Source organism: Perognathus longimembris, chromosome 16 (assembly GCF_023159225.1).
Source record: "Perognathus longimembris pacificus isolate PPM17 chromosome 16, ASM2315922v1, whole genome shotgun sequence".
Lineage (NCBI taxonomy): Eukaryota > Metazoa > Chordata > Mammalia > Rodentia > Heteromyidae > Perognathus > Perognathus longimembris.
Window position 1 is genome coordinate 55,011,075 of NC_063176.1, and position 15,032 is coordinate 55,026,106.

Here is a 15,032-nt window from a genome sequence, read left to right on the forward strand (position 1 = left end):
GAAGTAGAGTGGGGGTTCGCTACAATGAAACGGGGTTCCCCCCCAAGGGAGGGGATTCCTGGTTCCCCCAAGAGTCCACCACACAGTCTCCAGCTACACGATGACAAAAAGACGGATTTATTGGGGAAGTAAAAAGTGAACAAAAAGTGAACCGACCGGCCTTGGTCGCAGCCCAGACTCGGGAGCCGAAACTGCCGACCATGTGTGCAGCCCAGACTTGGGAGCTGGAACAGCGTGTCCGTGTGGCCTTCCTGCCTGGTTATAAGGCAAACATCACAGTCAAACTTGCCACACGCAAGTGGCCAATAGAGTTACAGTCTGTCTCATCGCATCTGTTTGGACCAACCTATCATTCTAGTTAGAATTGGCGCATAGATTTGACATCAGGTGGATACCCCCACTCATGGGAGGGCACATGGATTTGACGTCAGGTGGATACGCCTACCCATGGGAGGGCACAGGTTCCCTAGAACCTCCCAGGCCTCAGGTGGTCAATTTACATAACTTATCATAACAAAGGGGAGCTTCTCTGGAGAGGGTAGGGGAGAGCTTAGTGGAGATGGAGTTGGCTTCTACTCTAATCTGAGCTGGAGTCAATCTGACTGCTCCTCCACAGTTAACGATGGCACTGGCCAGATCTGACCTCCCTATTACAATCCTGATTTCCCTGCTTCACTAACTTCTCACTCAGGAAAGAATCATCTCACAAAGCCAGGAGCATAATACTCCAATGTGTTTCCTGTGTGGTCCATTGTGTCCGCCCTACCTGGAAATGTCTTTGAACTCTATTTGGTGCCACATCTATACATTCTATTTTTATTCCAATGATCCCAAACTTGACACCATATCCAAAGATTAACTGTAACCCACCTTGTTCGCCCTAATCTTGTGTTCTCTCAGGATTGGCCACAGGAGGGAGTGATTTACCCAATTCTGTGCACACCCCTGGAATGGTCCTTGTTGCTAAGCCACCCGGTCAAACTGCCAACTCTATGCAGACTGCTTAATACTATTCCCAACTCAAGGTCCTCAAAAACCACAGGGCTCTTGCTCTGTTAGCTGTCAGCCAAGAAAGGAATTATGGAATCCTGCAGGAGGAACTATTCCTGGAGATAAGTAAGTAATTGAAATCACTTAGGATGACCAAAAAAAAAAAAAAAAAAGAAAGTACATATGGATTGATTTTCCTGGAAGCTTGATATCTGGTCAATATTTTAATGGCTTAACCCCTTTTCCAGCCCTCTGGCCATTTTTTTTTAATCCATGCATTCTCTAGTTTCTAAGAAACCTCTTTCAGAAGAAAAACCCACTGACTGCAAACTTACCCTCTCTGGAGACTCTGAATTGGGTTTTAATCTGTGCTCCAAAGTGTCCACCTACTTCCTGAGGGCTGTGACCCTTCTCAGCAGTAAGCAGCTGTAGCTGGTGAGAGGGACTCCCATCCTCAACAACCCCAAGGTGGGGGGCTACCTCCATCAATCTCCTGAAGAATCATCTCTTCCCTGGCTGAGGGAGGAAATAGAGAACCAACGAACAGACCTAAGTCACTTCCTTTACTAGCAGAATTCTGGCTCATTCAGGTTCCCATGCAGCCTTTCCTTGTTCAAACCGAGCTATTAATCCCTCCACCTTTTTTTCCCTGAGAAACCACGCAGTCCTCAGAAACCTAAGCAAACCTGCAAGGAAAACCACACCCTAGTCACATCAAGACAAACATGCCATCATCTGTCAAGAGAAACCAACTACCCCCCACTCCAACCCCAGCCAGTTCCCTACAAGCCCTAGGTTAAAAGAAATCCTTAAAACTTCACTCCACTCTGACACTCATGTCTCATCCTTTCTCTCTTGGAGAATAAACTTCTGTTGGCCACTCTCAGGGAAATCTTTCACACACACCCCACAGGATGAGACACCCAGACCCAACACCAGAACGCAAGGTAGCAATGCTAACTACGTAGTAACCATTTTTTCACCCTGGCTCACATGACACAGGCCTGCGCTGACGTGATGCCCGACGTAGGGAAACCCAGACTTTGGTCACCAAAGTAATTCATTGCTGGACTTATCACTCAAGGCCCCCGTCAGTAAATAATCACTTAGGATCCACTTGTGTACCCCACGTCTGAGTGTATCGTCCCTCGCTCGCCAGGAACTTGAGGCTTAACTCTGCAAAGCAACAGTGTGGGTGCAAGCAGCACCAACAGCAGCGGAGCTGTACCCTCCTGTCAGCAGTCAGGTAACAAGCACGAATGTGCCATGGAAGCGGACAGGCCAGATACTCCTTCTTCGTAAACACTGTTTCACATGCAACATGTTTGCTGAAAGATATGGCAATGATAAGCATAGCTCAAAACAAAGAAACACCAACAAAACCTGCCCCAACTGTTACCGCCTGATTGAGATTGCAGTTGGGTGTGCAGAGCTCCACCTGGGAACAAGGGGTCACCATTGCCAATGTGGAATAGGCAAATACTGGTGCTTACAAAGCTGGCAGGTGCCTTGAGACTGTGGCTTGGCTTTAAGTAACTGGGCTCAGCGGTCCTATGGGCTTAAATCAGACAATGTGGGCTTCTTTCCTTCCCCCAGCCAAAGCCATGGAAGGCTGTACTCTGGCCTGCATATCCCAGTCCTGTTCTCTACCTCAGGTGAGCCACCAACCACTCACACCAAGCATTCCCGCATCCCAGAGTTCCTCCTGTCTCCAGTCATATTCCATCCATCCACAATCATTCCCACTAGCAACTCTGGCCACCTAAAGCTACCTACAGCATGCCCCTACCTCAGGTACCTACATCATGTGGGAGATCCCCTAGACCCTTTCTCAATGTCATGAGAAGCCCCCTGAAGCTCTGCTTCAGGCTCGCCCAGCCCCAATTCCATTTCTACATGAGCCTTCCTTCAGGCAAACTCCATTTTTCTGCTGAGCTTCCCAGGTCCTCTGTACTTTCTTCCTTCACTGCACTGTTTCCTCATCATTCAAACTCCCCTTTGGAGTCATTTCTCCAACACAACAGAGGGACATTTCCCATGGTTCCTTAGTAGCTCCAACTACCACACACACACACACACACACACACACACACACACACACACACACACACACACACACACACACACTGCAGAATTCCAGAAAATCCTTCCACTATAATTGGTTCTTATTAAGATTGTCCTATAATATGCTACTGTTTTAACTTATTCAAGGTGCTAAACTAGTTTTACCCTGGGGAATAAACACAAGGCTCCTAGCTTCACAATCTTTCACATTCCCACCTGATCATTCAATGATGATCAGACCCACCCACATTTCTGTGGCCCTCAGCGTCACCTCTGCTTGGGATTTCGGCATTCCTGGTATCCAAGAAGACTGCTCTAAATGGCACTTTGATTTCACCATTCAACAATTAAGAAGCCTCTTCCTGCAACAAGCAATGCCCTTTGAAATTCATTCAATAGCTACATGTCAGGTGGATGTCAGGTACAAGACTGATGTGCAGACTCCATGCTGCCTTGACTTAGGCCACCTCCAAAACTTCTGGGACAAGCGGGAGGGTCTCCCCTCTCCATCCCATCTGTGGGTAAAACGACAGCCATCTTCTTTTCTCTACCCCCAAAGAGGACATACAACTCGAGAAAATTACTGAGACTGTCTATACCAAAAAGTAACAACAAGGACTTCAATGAGTTGTGCCTACAATGATGAAGCTGGGATCTCTGCTTTAAGGGAACACACAAATTGGAGAAGGTTTTTGTGCTGGGGCTTCAACTCTGGTCCTGGGCCCTACACTTCTGTGCTCAAGGCTTGTACTCTCCCACTAGGGCCTACGCATTTTGGGTAGTAAATTGGAGACAAGGGTCTCTCAGACTTTCCTGCTCCAGCTGCCTTGGAACCTCCTTGCTCAAATCTCATCCCTGAGAAGCCAGGATTAAAAGGGTGGACCAGCCACACCCTGTACCTGAGGGCACCGAAAGGGCACACCCTACCAGAAGAGGAAGTGAAGGGGTGGGCTCATCAGGTCCTGCATATAAAGGAGAGCAGCACAGCCTGGATTTCATTCCTTACCGGAGGCTGCTGGAGGAAGGAGGTGAAGAGCCAACAGGAGCAGGCGCACAGAGGCCCAAGGAAAGAACGTGGTGACGGGGACTCCTCTGGCAGACCTCAAATCCAGCGATAGAGGTGGAAACCCCCCCCCCCCCAATAACAGGCGGCAGTGCCAGCTGAGGCCTTGGATGTCAGACTCTTCCCAGCGGTGGCTGTAAGGAGCAGAGCAGGGCAGTCACTTTGAGCTGTGGCTCACCTCGCCTCCGTGTAAGCAAAGTGAACCTCTGAACTGCACTGTCTTCTGAGTAAACTTCACTCCAGAAAGCATTCTAAAATGGCGAACTGTACGGTGAAAGGAGCGCACAGCATCCGCGGGACCAACCCTCAATATCTGGTGGAGAAGATCATTCGGACACGAATCTATGAGTCCAGGTACTGGAAGGAAGAGTGCTTTGGACTTACAGCCGAACTTGTCGTGGATAAAGCCATGGAGTTGAGATCTGTCGGTGGCGTCTATGGTGCAAACGTACAACCAACTCCCTTTCTGTGTCTGACCTTGAAGATGCTTCAGCTTCAACCCGAGAAGGACATTATTGTTGAGTTGATGAAAAAGGAAGATTTCAAGTATGTCCGCTTGTTGGGGGCACTTTACATGAGGCTGACAGGCTCGGCGACCGATTGCTACAAGTATCTGGAGCCTTTGTACAATGACTATGGAACAATCAAGAGGCAGAACCGCAATGGAGAATGTGAGCTGATGCACGTGGATGAGTTCATCGATGAACTGCTGCACAGTGAGAGAGTCTGTGACCTTCTTCTTCCCCGGCTACAGAAACGCCGTGTGCTAGAAGAGACTGAGCAGCTGCCACCTCGAGTGAGTGCTCTGGAAGAACCCGTGGCTGATGGGCAGTCCAGTGAAGAGGAAGAAGACGAGAGGCTGGAAAGAAAGCCCTCACCTGTTCACCCCCGCAGAAGATACCGAGACCTGGACAAGCCCCCGAGATCTCCTACACTGCACGACAGGAGGAGGAGGAGGAGGAGGAGGTCACCCAGAAGGCGAAGCTGGTCACCCCATAGAAGAAGCCACTCCCCCCATCAAGAAAGGCATAGGAGCAGGAATCCCGGAAGTCACCAAAGCAGGTCCCGAGATCAAAGGCACACATCCCGCTCCAAATCTCCAGGTCACTACCGCAGGCTCAGACATAGGAGCCACTCAACGTCTCCAGAAAGGTCTAAGAGCAAGAGATGGAAGGAGTAATGGATCCAGTTTACTTTTAGTCCAAATGGGCTCTTGTGGCCATGGCGTTATCTGTTTCCAGGTGAAAGGTGGAGAAAGGAGGCAGCTACAGGAGTTGGAGTTTTTGGAAGGTCCACTGGGGGGCGCTATGCACACGGCCCCCTGCCTGTCTAAAGCCTCCACCCAGTAGCTGGGATCCGTGTGAAATCTACACACCCAGAGACGATCACCTCCCCCTTCTCTGAGATCACATCCAGGATGCCCCCCACACCTCCCACTGGGCTTTGAGAAGATCCCAGGCTCTGTGGTCACATCTGTATCTGGCTGCCTGCACCTTCTCCCCTCCCCCCACCCCACTGCCCTAGAGAAGGCACAGCCAGAGTGATTCTCTTTCCTGCCACCTGTACCCCCCACTGGGCCCAGGTCAGCGGTTCACCAAAATGAAATTCTCTCTTCTGCCTGCCTGAATACCGTGTGCCGTTCTCATTCATTGGACACCTACTTTAATAAAGCTTTCAGTCTTCTCTTACCGAGGTTTTGTCATTTTCTTCAATGAGAGAGGTGCTGAGTTCTATGACCTCTTTTTCAACAGTCATCAACACCTTGGAAGGATGCTTCCTGGGGTCCGTTTTTGACCAAACCAACTCGGGCTGTATTCAAATCTAGAAGGGTTGAAAGGCTTTGGGAAGTGGAGATATGAATGAGAAGGAAAGGATGTGGGCATCCAGTGGAGGCTGTTTTTTCTTTTTTTTCCTTTTTGCTATTAAACGTACTGTACTTAGATTTATAGTTTGCTCTAAAATAAGAACTGCTTTGAAAATCTAAAAAAAAAATGACTTCACTCATACGTTACGGCTGGTTCTGACACGCATGTCTCACCCTCTGCCTCTTGGAGAATACACTTTTGTTAGCCACTTTTACCCCCTTGCTCTCATGACACATGCCTATGTAACCAGAATGACCTACTTAGAATAACTCATATTTTGGTCACCAAAGGACTCAATTGCTGGATTTGTCACTCAAGGCCGCCATCAGTAAATAATGACTAGGATACACCAGTGCACCCCATGTCTGATTATCTGATCTCTTGTTCCCCAGGAATTTGAGGCGTATCTCTGATAAGAAACAATATTTGGAGAGTAGCAGCAGCAAAACTACTGGTGCTTTGCCCTTCTGTCAGGCTGCCTGTCAGTTTTCTTTAATGGCATCTGAATACATTTTTGTTTTCACTATTCTCTTGTCTTGGTAAAAATCTTTTACTAGCCTGTGCCTCTGAAGTATCCACACACAAAAAATCATGGCCTTCACAAGGGGTCTTAGAAAAGCTCCTTTCCATATACATATATCTATACATATATGTGTGTGTATATGTATAGATATATGTATATATATACAGGTATATATGTATATATATATATATATACACGTATATATGCACCCTTGGATTTGGAGATAATTGCAGTTCTCTAGCCAGGGTGACTCCTTGGTCAGAACCAACAGTCCCTCCCTTCGCAGTTAGCCAGAACACATCACTCTTATGGGGGGGAAGGATCTGGGAATTACACAGCCGGTTCTGTGAAACAATCTACTTCTCTTGAAATGTGTGGGTCTCTGGCAAATGCAACTCTCTGATGAAACAGACAAAAAAAGTCAGACAAAGGGGGACCCATCTGCTCACAATTTCCAAGAACAAAGGGCTTCCACTCCAACAAATGTGGAGAATACTGCTCTCCTTACACTTCTTTTATTTGGGAATCTGCTTCCCAGCAACTCAGACAGCATCATCTCTGTTAGCACATCATCCTCTGTTTTGACTCAAGAACCTCCATCTTAGGTCTTCAGCCCTTTCCCGGAAATCAGGTGACCAGACCAGACCTGACCCCAATTGTTAACTCCCACCACCACAACCCATAGCCTCCCGCTGCAGGAGTGGAATGCCCTCAGCCTAGACCTAACCCCAACTGTTGCACACAGTAAACCCAGCCTTCCATCCCTAGCCCCTGGCTCTGTAAGGATATCCCCTTCGCACGACAAGCAATGCATTGCGTCGCACCTAGCTTGAAAGGCACAGCATTAGTTTCGGGGAGGGGACTTCACAGGGGTAAAGCCTGGAGCGTCTGGGCATCAGGATCTGTTAGTACGCGCGGACACTTCTTTAGGCTGGGCTTCGGCATTCCCGACAAAAACCGAAACCACTCAGGTAACAGTAAAATAATTACTCCATGAAATAACTCCTCAATTTGGCTTCCTCTTAAAGTGGGGTCCTACCCTGTCCCGGCCTCCATGGCCCAAGTGACTCAATTATTATCTATGGTTCTAGGAATAAATTGGAAATGACATGGAATTTACACACCTCACTTCAGAACAGGTGGAAAGAATGAATAGGACCTTAAAGGAAACTTTGAATGAATTAATTACAGAGAGTGGCCACGGTTGGGTAAGCCTCCTCTCCTTCACTCTCCTCCCTTTATGTGAAAGGCTTCACCCCTTCAAAATAATTTATGACAGGCCACCCACTTTGGTGGCTAACTTTGGGGAAGCTTTATTAACAGAAAAGTCTAACCACAGTCTTGTCATCACTGCAGGCTCCGTAACATGTTCTTTCACACTCCTGTCCTTCGGTGTCTGAGAGCCACTGGCCTCCTGAGAAAAACTCCACGCACTCTTTCTCTCCTGGACAGCCGGTGCCGGTAAGAAGGCATCACACTCCTGAATTGGACCCCAAGTGGCAAGGACCTCGTGCTAACTACACCGTCAGCTGTTAAAGATGCAGCCAAGCCACACTGGATCCATCTCTCTCTCGAGTGAAAACAGGCAGCGGGACATGCGGAGATGGCTGCAAGAAGGGCCATTCAGGGACACTCGGAGGAGCCCCCAAAGATAAGACTTGCCAAGCGTTAATTAATAGGCTTCTGTGGTTCTTCGCTATGGTTGCCTCTCTTTGCTCTTAATGTGCTACTAAAGGCCTCCCATATGGGGAGAACGTTTCTGCCCACACTTTCGCGTTGGTGTCCTGTTATTATCTATTGTAAGCCTGTCCAATTCGGGGGGTGGAGGTGGGGGGGTGAGGGTTTAGGATTTGGCCCAAAATAATTAAGCACCAACGATTTGAAGGTGAAATCCAGTTTTCTCATTGACTCCCACTTCCAGATCCTAACCTCTAGCCTCCAGCGGGGTCTGAAGAAAGCTACCCTCTGCCTGGTCCTAGCCATCCTTGATGACCAGTCCCCCTAGAGCACCCCATTGCTAATGGCTCCAGGATCTTGAAGTCTAGGAGTTGTGAAGCCACCCCTTGTGTGTGGTTTTCTTTGCTTTTATAAACCTCGCCCCACTGGAGGAGGTTCCTGTTGCTTTCGGTTCTGACCTTAGCTCAGGATGAGGCGGTCACCGAAGGAAGCCCCATCACCTTCGACAGCGTCTCCGGGGACCTTTCCTGACTCAGAGGTCAGTACAGCCATAGCTACCTGGAGGCCCAACTGGCCCTTGGTTCCTCTGAGGTATTCACCTCCCATATGACGAGGGCTCATTTCTCCGTGCTGTCCTGTGGGGCTGGGGAAGGGTGTGAACAGTAAAACCATCTTCTCACGAGGTCTCTGCTGCATCCGGGTGCTGCCATTTCTCACCTGGTTTCCTTAGCACTCGTGAACATATGTTTTGTGGATGAGCACATGATCAATGTACACGTGTCTGATGAGAATGAGTACTGGAGGAGGTCACTATCTTGCTGCCTCTTATGTCCCCAAATACACTTGTGTTAAGCCCCTAACTTGATCATCTTGTTACAGTAGCAATAGAATGTAACTACCCAAATTCCTTGGGGTTCTACATTTATAGGTGCCATAAGTCACTCATGTTGGCCATAATTCAAACAAGAAGGCTTGTAGTCCTTCCTTTTCTGGGAAGCCTGGTCAAAAAGGAAAACACATAGGGCTGGGGATATGGCCTAGTGGCAAGAGTGCTTGCCTTGTATACATGAGGCCCTGGGTTCGATTCCCCAGCACCACATATACAGAAAATGGCCAGAAGTGGCGCTGTGGCTCAAGTGGCAGAGTGCTAGCCTTGAGCAAAAAGAAGCCAGGGACAGTGCTCAGGCCCTGAGTTCAACCCAGGACTGGCAAAAAAAAAAAAAAAAACCCCCAAAAAAGGAAAACACATCATGGGATATCTCATCACCATAATGTAAAGATATTGCAGAATCATCACAGATCCTATCCATTGAATCTTCAAATGCGTAGGCATTAGATGCCACGAAGTAGAAGAGATTAAAACTTGCATACAGAGCTGATAAGTTCTTTCACAGGGAAGGTAAACATTCAATTAACTTCCTCTTGCAAAGGAGTCTGTGGGCCCAGGTAACTTCCTTACTAAATTCCAACTACTGCGAAAGTAGCAATACACCAATCACAGTCGATTCATAGGAAACCTTAAAATAGAGTTTCACAAACTAGTATTCCTCATTCCTCTGTAGATCATCTGGATTGGCCAAGACTGCTTGAATGCATCGTTACCTTCTGAATCAGAGACAGGAAATTTGCAGATTATTTAATCTTCATTAGGCGAGAGCTATGCTAGGAGACTCCTCCCGTTTTAGAGTAGGCCCTTAATGAGCTTTTAATGAATTATTGTCAGGCTAGGTGCAAGGAAGGTGTTACCTAGCAGGTGCTAACCGGAATCTGTTCTGCATTTTCCATGGGCAAACCTATCCAAATGATCGCTAGTAGCCAATGTCTAACATCTCTCTTGATGCTGAGAATGATGAGCTCAGCGTGTCATTAGTGTCTATACCACTCACTAACCAACGAGGAGGAAGAGGCAGGATTATCACGAGAAGGATGAGCTAAAAACTCTGGTAGTGATCAGACTCACCAGAACACACCTGTACTACCGAATATTCAAATTTTGTAACTCAACCTCGTATGAGTTTTTTTCACTATAGCTTCAGGAGAGACCCAGTGCAACACACGGGGATGAAGGATGGATTCCTGCCTTATTCCCCAAGATCAAGCTTGACCATAGGCCAGTCCTCAGGCAGTTCCACTCTGGGCGGGAGGCAAGGACACCACCCTAGGTCCCCAAGGGACAATAGCCAGACCCCAGGTCAAGGACCTCACCCAAAGACCATAACCCATTTTCTGTTTTCTATTTCCTTGTTAATTGCTATATAAACCCACCCCCATTATCCGGTCAGCAGCACAACCTCCAAACCCACGGGAAGGTCTGTGCCCCTTGCTGTTCCTCAATAAATAGTCCTCACCTGTTGACAATGGAGTCTGGCCTATTCCTTTTCCATTCTCCTCCATTTTCTCAACAACGGGCACAATGGGCAAGGAGCTGTGGAGGACTATGTCCACCCAGCTTCTAAAATATGCACCCACCCTCTCACAGATGGCTTAGGCCAGGGCCTGTCACCCAGCAGTTGTCATTTCAGCTTCACCATGTCAGGAGTACAGGAATGGGGCCAAGGACATTCAAAAGGCACTGGGGTCTTTCAACCCATAGGAGCAGGAGTCCCAGATAGGTGTGTGTGCTCCCTTCTCCTAGAGCAGCCCCTTGTGAAACGGCAGACTTGCCTAAGAGTACAGAAAAGGATCCATAATTCTACAGACTTCACAAGTGAAAAGACAAGTTCTACAGCAGGTACATTGTGTCTGGTTGTTGATGGGTCTCAGGCAAGGTAGACTTGTGAATATACAGATGCAAAGGAAGAAGAAATGAGAAATCCTTTTGAATGTAAGGTCTATCTTTGAGAGGGCTCCATAAAAATGCCCCACCTGTTTAAGGCTCTATCCAGTTACCTAGGTAACTGCACACCTGGAGGCAGTTACTTCTACTTTCTGAGATCACACCCTAATCCACTTGGACACACCCTAATCCATCTGGACACACCTCCCCGCCTCCACCCTACATTTGGCCTTGTCGGGGCCCCAGTGTAGCTCACTCTCTTGCCCGCCACACAAGCCTTGGGTCTAGCAGCAGGCCAGCAGTTCAGCAGAATAAAGTTCTCTCTCCTTCCCGTAGATCCCAAGATGACTACAGCAGCCAGGACAACCTTTGAACCCGCTAGAGGCGGAAGAGGAAAAGGAGAAAGGGACTTGAGCCAACTTTCAAAGCAGTATTCAAGCAAGCAGAGACAGAGATAAGCTACTCAGAATGCCCCTGAAGAGGTTTGGAACCGAGACTTCAGGAAGGAGTTGGAAGAGAGAGAGCTGGTGTGAGAGAGAAAAAGGGATCGTCCAAACCAAGCACTTAAAACTTCAGCCTCAAAGAAGCCTCAGTGGGGCCAGATTCCTGATGCCAACCTTGATGCAGACGATCCTCTAACAGACAAGGAAGAGGGAGATTTTGAAGAGGAGAGTGACGGTGAACGATACTGCAGAACTTCTAGCTGAACTGGAAAAGATTACAAAAGAAAGAGCTGAGGAGCAGGCCAGAAAGGAACAGGAGCAAAAAGCAGAAGAAAGGAGCCTTCACCTGGCAAGCATTTTGAGTGGAAAGCCCCTTTTTTTGTTTATTTGTTTTGTTTTTGTTGCCAGTCCTGGGGCATGGACTCAGGGCCTGAGCACTGTCCCTGGCTTCTTTTTGCTCAAGGCTAGCACTCTGCCACTTGAGCCACAGTGCCAGTTCGGGCTTTTTCTGTATATGTGGTGCTGAGAAATCGAACCCAGGGCTTCATGTATATGAGGCAAGCACTTTACCCCTAGGCCATATTCCCAGCCCTGGAAACCCCCTTCTTGATCTCACTGGCTCATCTCAGCCTCGGGCCAACTTCAACGTTAAAAGAAGGTGGGATGAAGATGTTGTCTTCAAGAATTGTGCAAAACGTGTAGATGACCGGAAGAAAGACAAACAATTTGTAAATGATACACTGCGATCTGAATTTCACAAAAAGTTCATGGAGAAATACATGAATTAGTACAAGGTTTTTGTAGTTGTTTTTTTCTCTTTTCTTCCCTGCATAAATGGTATATAAGCATTGAGGATGCTTATCACTTCTAAAATATCTCTTCCTTTAGTGATACTGAATTTTGAGGTGCCAGACTTTGAAGTCAGGCCCCACCACGTGAACCCCATTTTAGAATCGAACCCTGAGCCAATCAGATTGTACCTGTGTCCTAATCTTGCTTGCACACCTGATTGTTGTAACCTTGTTCTTTGCCTTTATAAGCCCTGTGTAATCACAGCTCGAGGCTTCCTCCTAACCTCCGCTGTGTCGGTGGGTAGGACGAGGCCCGAGTTGGCAGCTCGTTAAATAAACCCTTGCCTTGCTTTTGCATTTCGGAGTGTCTGAATCTCGGTGGTCTTCTTGGGGGTGGTCTTGCAACTTGGCACAACATTTGGGGTTTCGTCCGGGATAGCCCCAGAGACCCCGAGATCCCAGACTCCGAAGGTAAGAAAACAGCTCTGTTCATTTGTCTTGTCCTGTAATTTGTCTGTTTGTCTGTTTTGCTTTTGCTTATAGTTGTAGGGCGGGAGTCAGTTTGGTTTTTGGCCGGAACTGACGAGGAGGGCCTCCTAAACGAGACTCAACCCGCCCACCTTGTACTTGGGTCTGCTCCTTCTGCTTATCTGGCAGGAGGTTGTGGGCCAACTTGGGTCCACTCCTCCTGTACCCTGGCAGGAGGTTGTGGGCCAACTTGGGAGATCTCCAACTCGTAACTCGGGTCCACTCCTTCTGCACCCTTGCAGGAGGTTGTGGGCCAACTCGGGTCCACTCCTTCTTGCAGGAGGTTGTGGGCCAACTCGGGTCCATTCCTTCTGCACCCTTGTAGGAGGTTGTGGGCCAGCTTGGGAGATCAACTCGTAGCTTTTCTTGTTCTCAGGCCTGTGTGTTTTCCTCCTTTTGTATTGTTTTGTTTTTTGTAGCCTTTTGGACTGAACATCTGATCAGAGCTATGGATAATGTTCTATCTTGAGGACCTCCATCTAGCCCCCTAGACTTGATCCTAGCTCACTGGAGGGAGGTTAAGGAGATAGCTCAGAACCAAGGTGTGGCCCTTAAGAAGGAAAAGTGGATCACCCTGTGCAAGTCAGAATGGTCCACCATTGAGGAAATTGAGGGAGCTTTGACATAGGGAGGAAGCACGGAGGAGGAAATGTTTCCCGCTCCATACTCCCCATCCCAGTTAACTCTACAAGAGGAGGACTCTGAGGAAAATGTTTCAGCTGTGCCCTCCGCTCCGGAGGGTCCTGCCCAGTCAACTCGCCGGTGCCGACAGCCCTGGACACGGACGCATCAGCCCCAAGTCCAAGTCCTGACCCGCAGCCGCCGACGGGGTGGACGTAGGGCCAGCCCAAGCCACCCACAGGTGGCAGGGAGTGACCTCACCATGCTGCGCTGTCATCTCTGTGTTGTTTTTTCCAGCAGGCCCACAGAGAAGCACAGGTGATTCTTACAAGTTTGTCAAGATCTAATACTGACCCTTAATAAGTTCCAGGTAAGAGCATGCTTAAAAACTACTTCTGTGTGGACCACCTTGTTGCTTATAATTGGAGTAAAGTGGCCCCTTATAAGACTCATTGATCTGAATCTGCGGTTCGAAGCCAGCCCAGGCAAAGAAAGGTCCCTGTGAGAGACTTGTCTCTAATCAGCCAGCAGAGGGCTGGGAACGGAGTTGTGTGGAGCTCAAAAGTGGTACGGTGCTAGTCTTGAGCTGGAGAGCTGAGGGACAGCACTCAGGCCCTGAGTCCAAGTCGAAAGTCACTCCTCCTGGGACAAAAGTGATGGAGCATCCAGAGGCAGTAAGCCACTGCTTGGATGGCAGAGATGGTGTCAGATCCTAGAGTCACTCCTGTTGGCCTTTCAAAAGTTAAAGCCGGGAAGTCCTAGAAGAATAGTTCATAAGCATGCCTTTCCAATGCCCATGTCTGTCTACTGGGCAGGAACTTGCCAGTCATCTGTGATAGTGGTTAGTAAGGGTAAGTTTGTCAAATGAGAGGATAAATTAAAATCCCAACCCCCCGCATTTACTCAAAGCCCTGACTGGCAGTGAGAATTTTAAGCTGATACATCTGTTTAGGAAAGAAAGCTTGTAGATCTGAGATTGTGTTGTGTCCTTATTGAGATCTGTTAAAGGCCTGTCAGCTTGCCAATGCCCCCAATCAACAGATTAACCACGGTGGAAGGGACCCTAGACGGCATCGCCACTTGGGTTCATTGCTTCCACGCCAGGCCAGCTGACCCCTTTGCCCTGGATGACAACTACCGTGATGGAACATGGGAGGTCTCCAAGCACCCAACTCAGCCGCTTTGCCTTCGCCTCAAGAAAAGAAAGTTAGACTGAGACTAAGGTTATAGGTTCCTGGCTAGGTAAGGTCTACGCCCCTGAGTCAGCCTGAAGAAGTTACAGAAGATGGATGATCTTCACCCATCAGCCCCCCCTTTAAAATCAAGGGACCAGAGTTGTTTTTGGGAAGATGAGGCAGGATAAACTAGAGGCATGCAAAACAAAGGTACAGAGACTATTATTGAAGAAATGGTGACAGGCCCTTTGGTTACTACATTGGGCCCTACTGGCCCATGCCTTACCTCTATATCATCCCCTAGACATGCAAGCCATTGAAATGGACAGAATGGAGCCATGATTGGCTCCCAAGGTACCAAAAAGAAAAAGGGGGAAATGAGGTGCCAGACTTTGAAGTCAGGCCCCACCACGTGAACCCCATTTTAGAATCGAACCCTGAGCCAATCAGATTGTACCTGTGTCCTAATCTTGCTTGCACACCTGATTGTTGTAACCTTGTTCTTTGCCTTTATAA

The 15,032-nt window shown here is 48.3% G+C and overlaps 1 protein-coding gene and 1 pseudogene across 1 annotated transcript; both read left to right on the top strand.

Annotated features, from left to right (window-relative positions):
- Positions 1 to 4,373: 4,373 nt before the first annotated feature.
- Positions 4,374 to 5,297, top strand: LOC125364540 (pre-mRNA-splicing factor 38A-like). The gene has a single exon (XM_048364133.1). The coding sequence runs from the start codon at positions 4,374 to 4,376 to the stop codon at positions 5,295 to 5,297; it is 924 nt and encodes a 307-aa protein (XP_048220090.1).
- A 6,005-nt stretch (positions 5,298 to 11,302) lies between these two features.
- LOC125364541 lies at positions 11,303 to 12,189 on the top strand (annotated as a pseudogene).
- The last annotated feature ends 2,843 nt before the right edge of the window (positions 12,190 to 15,032 follow it).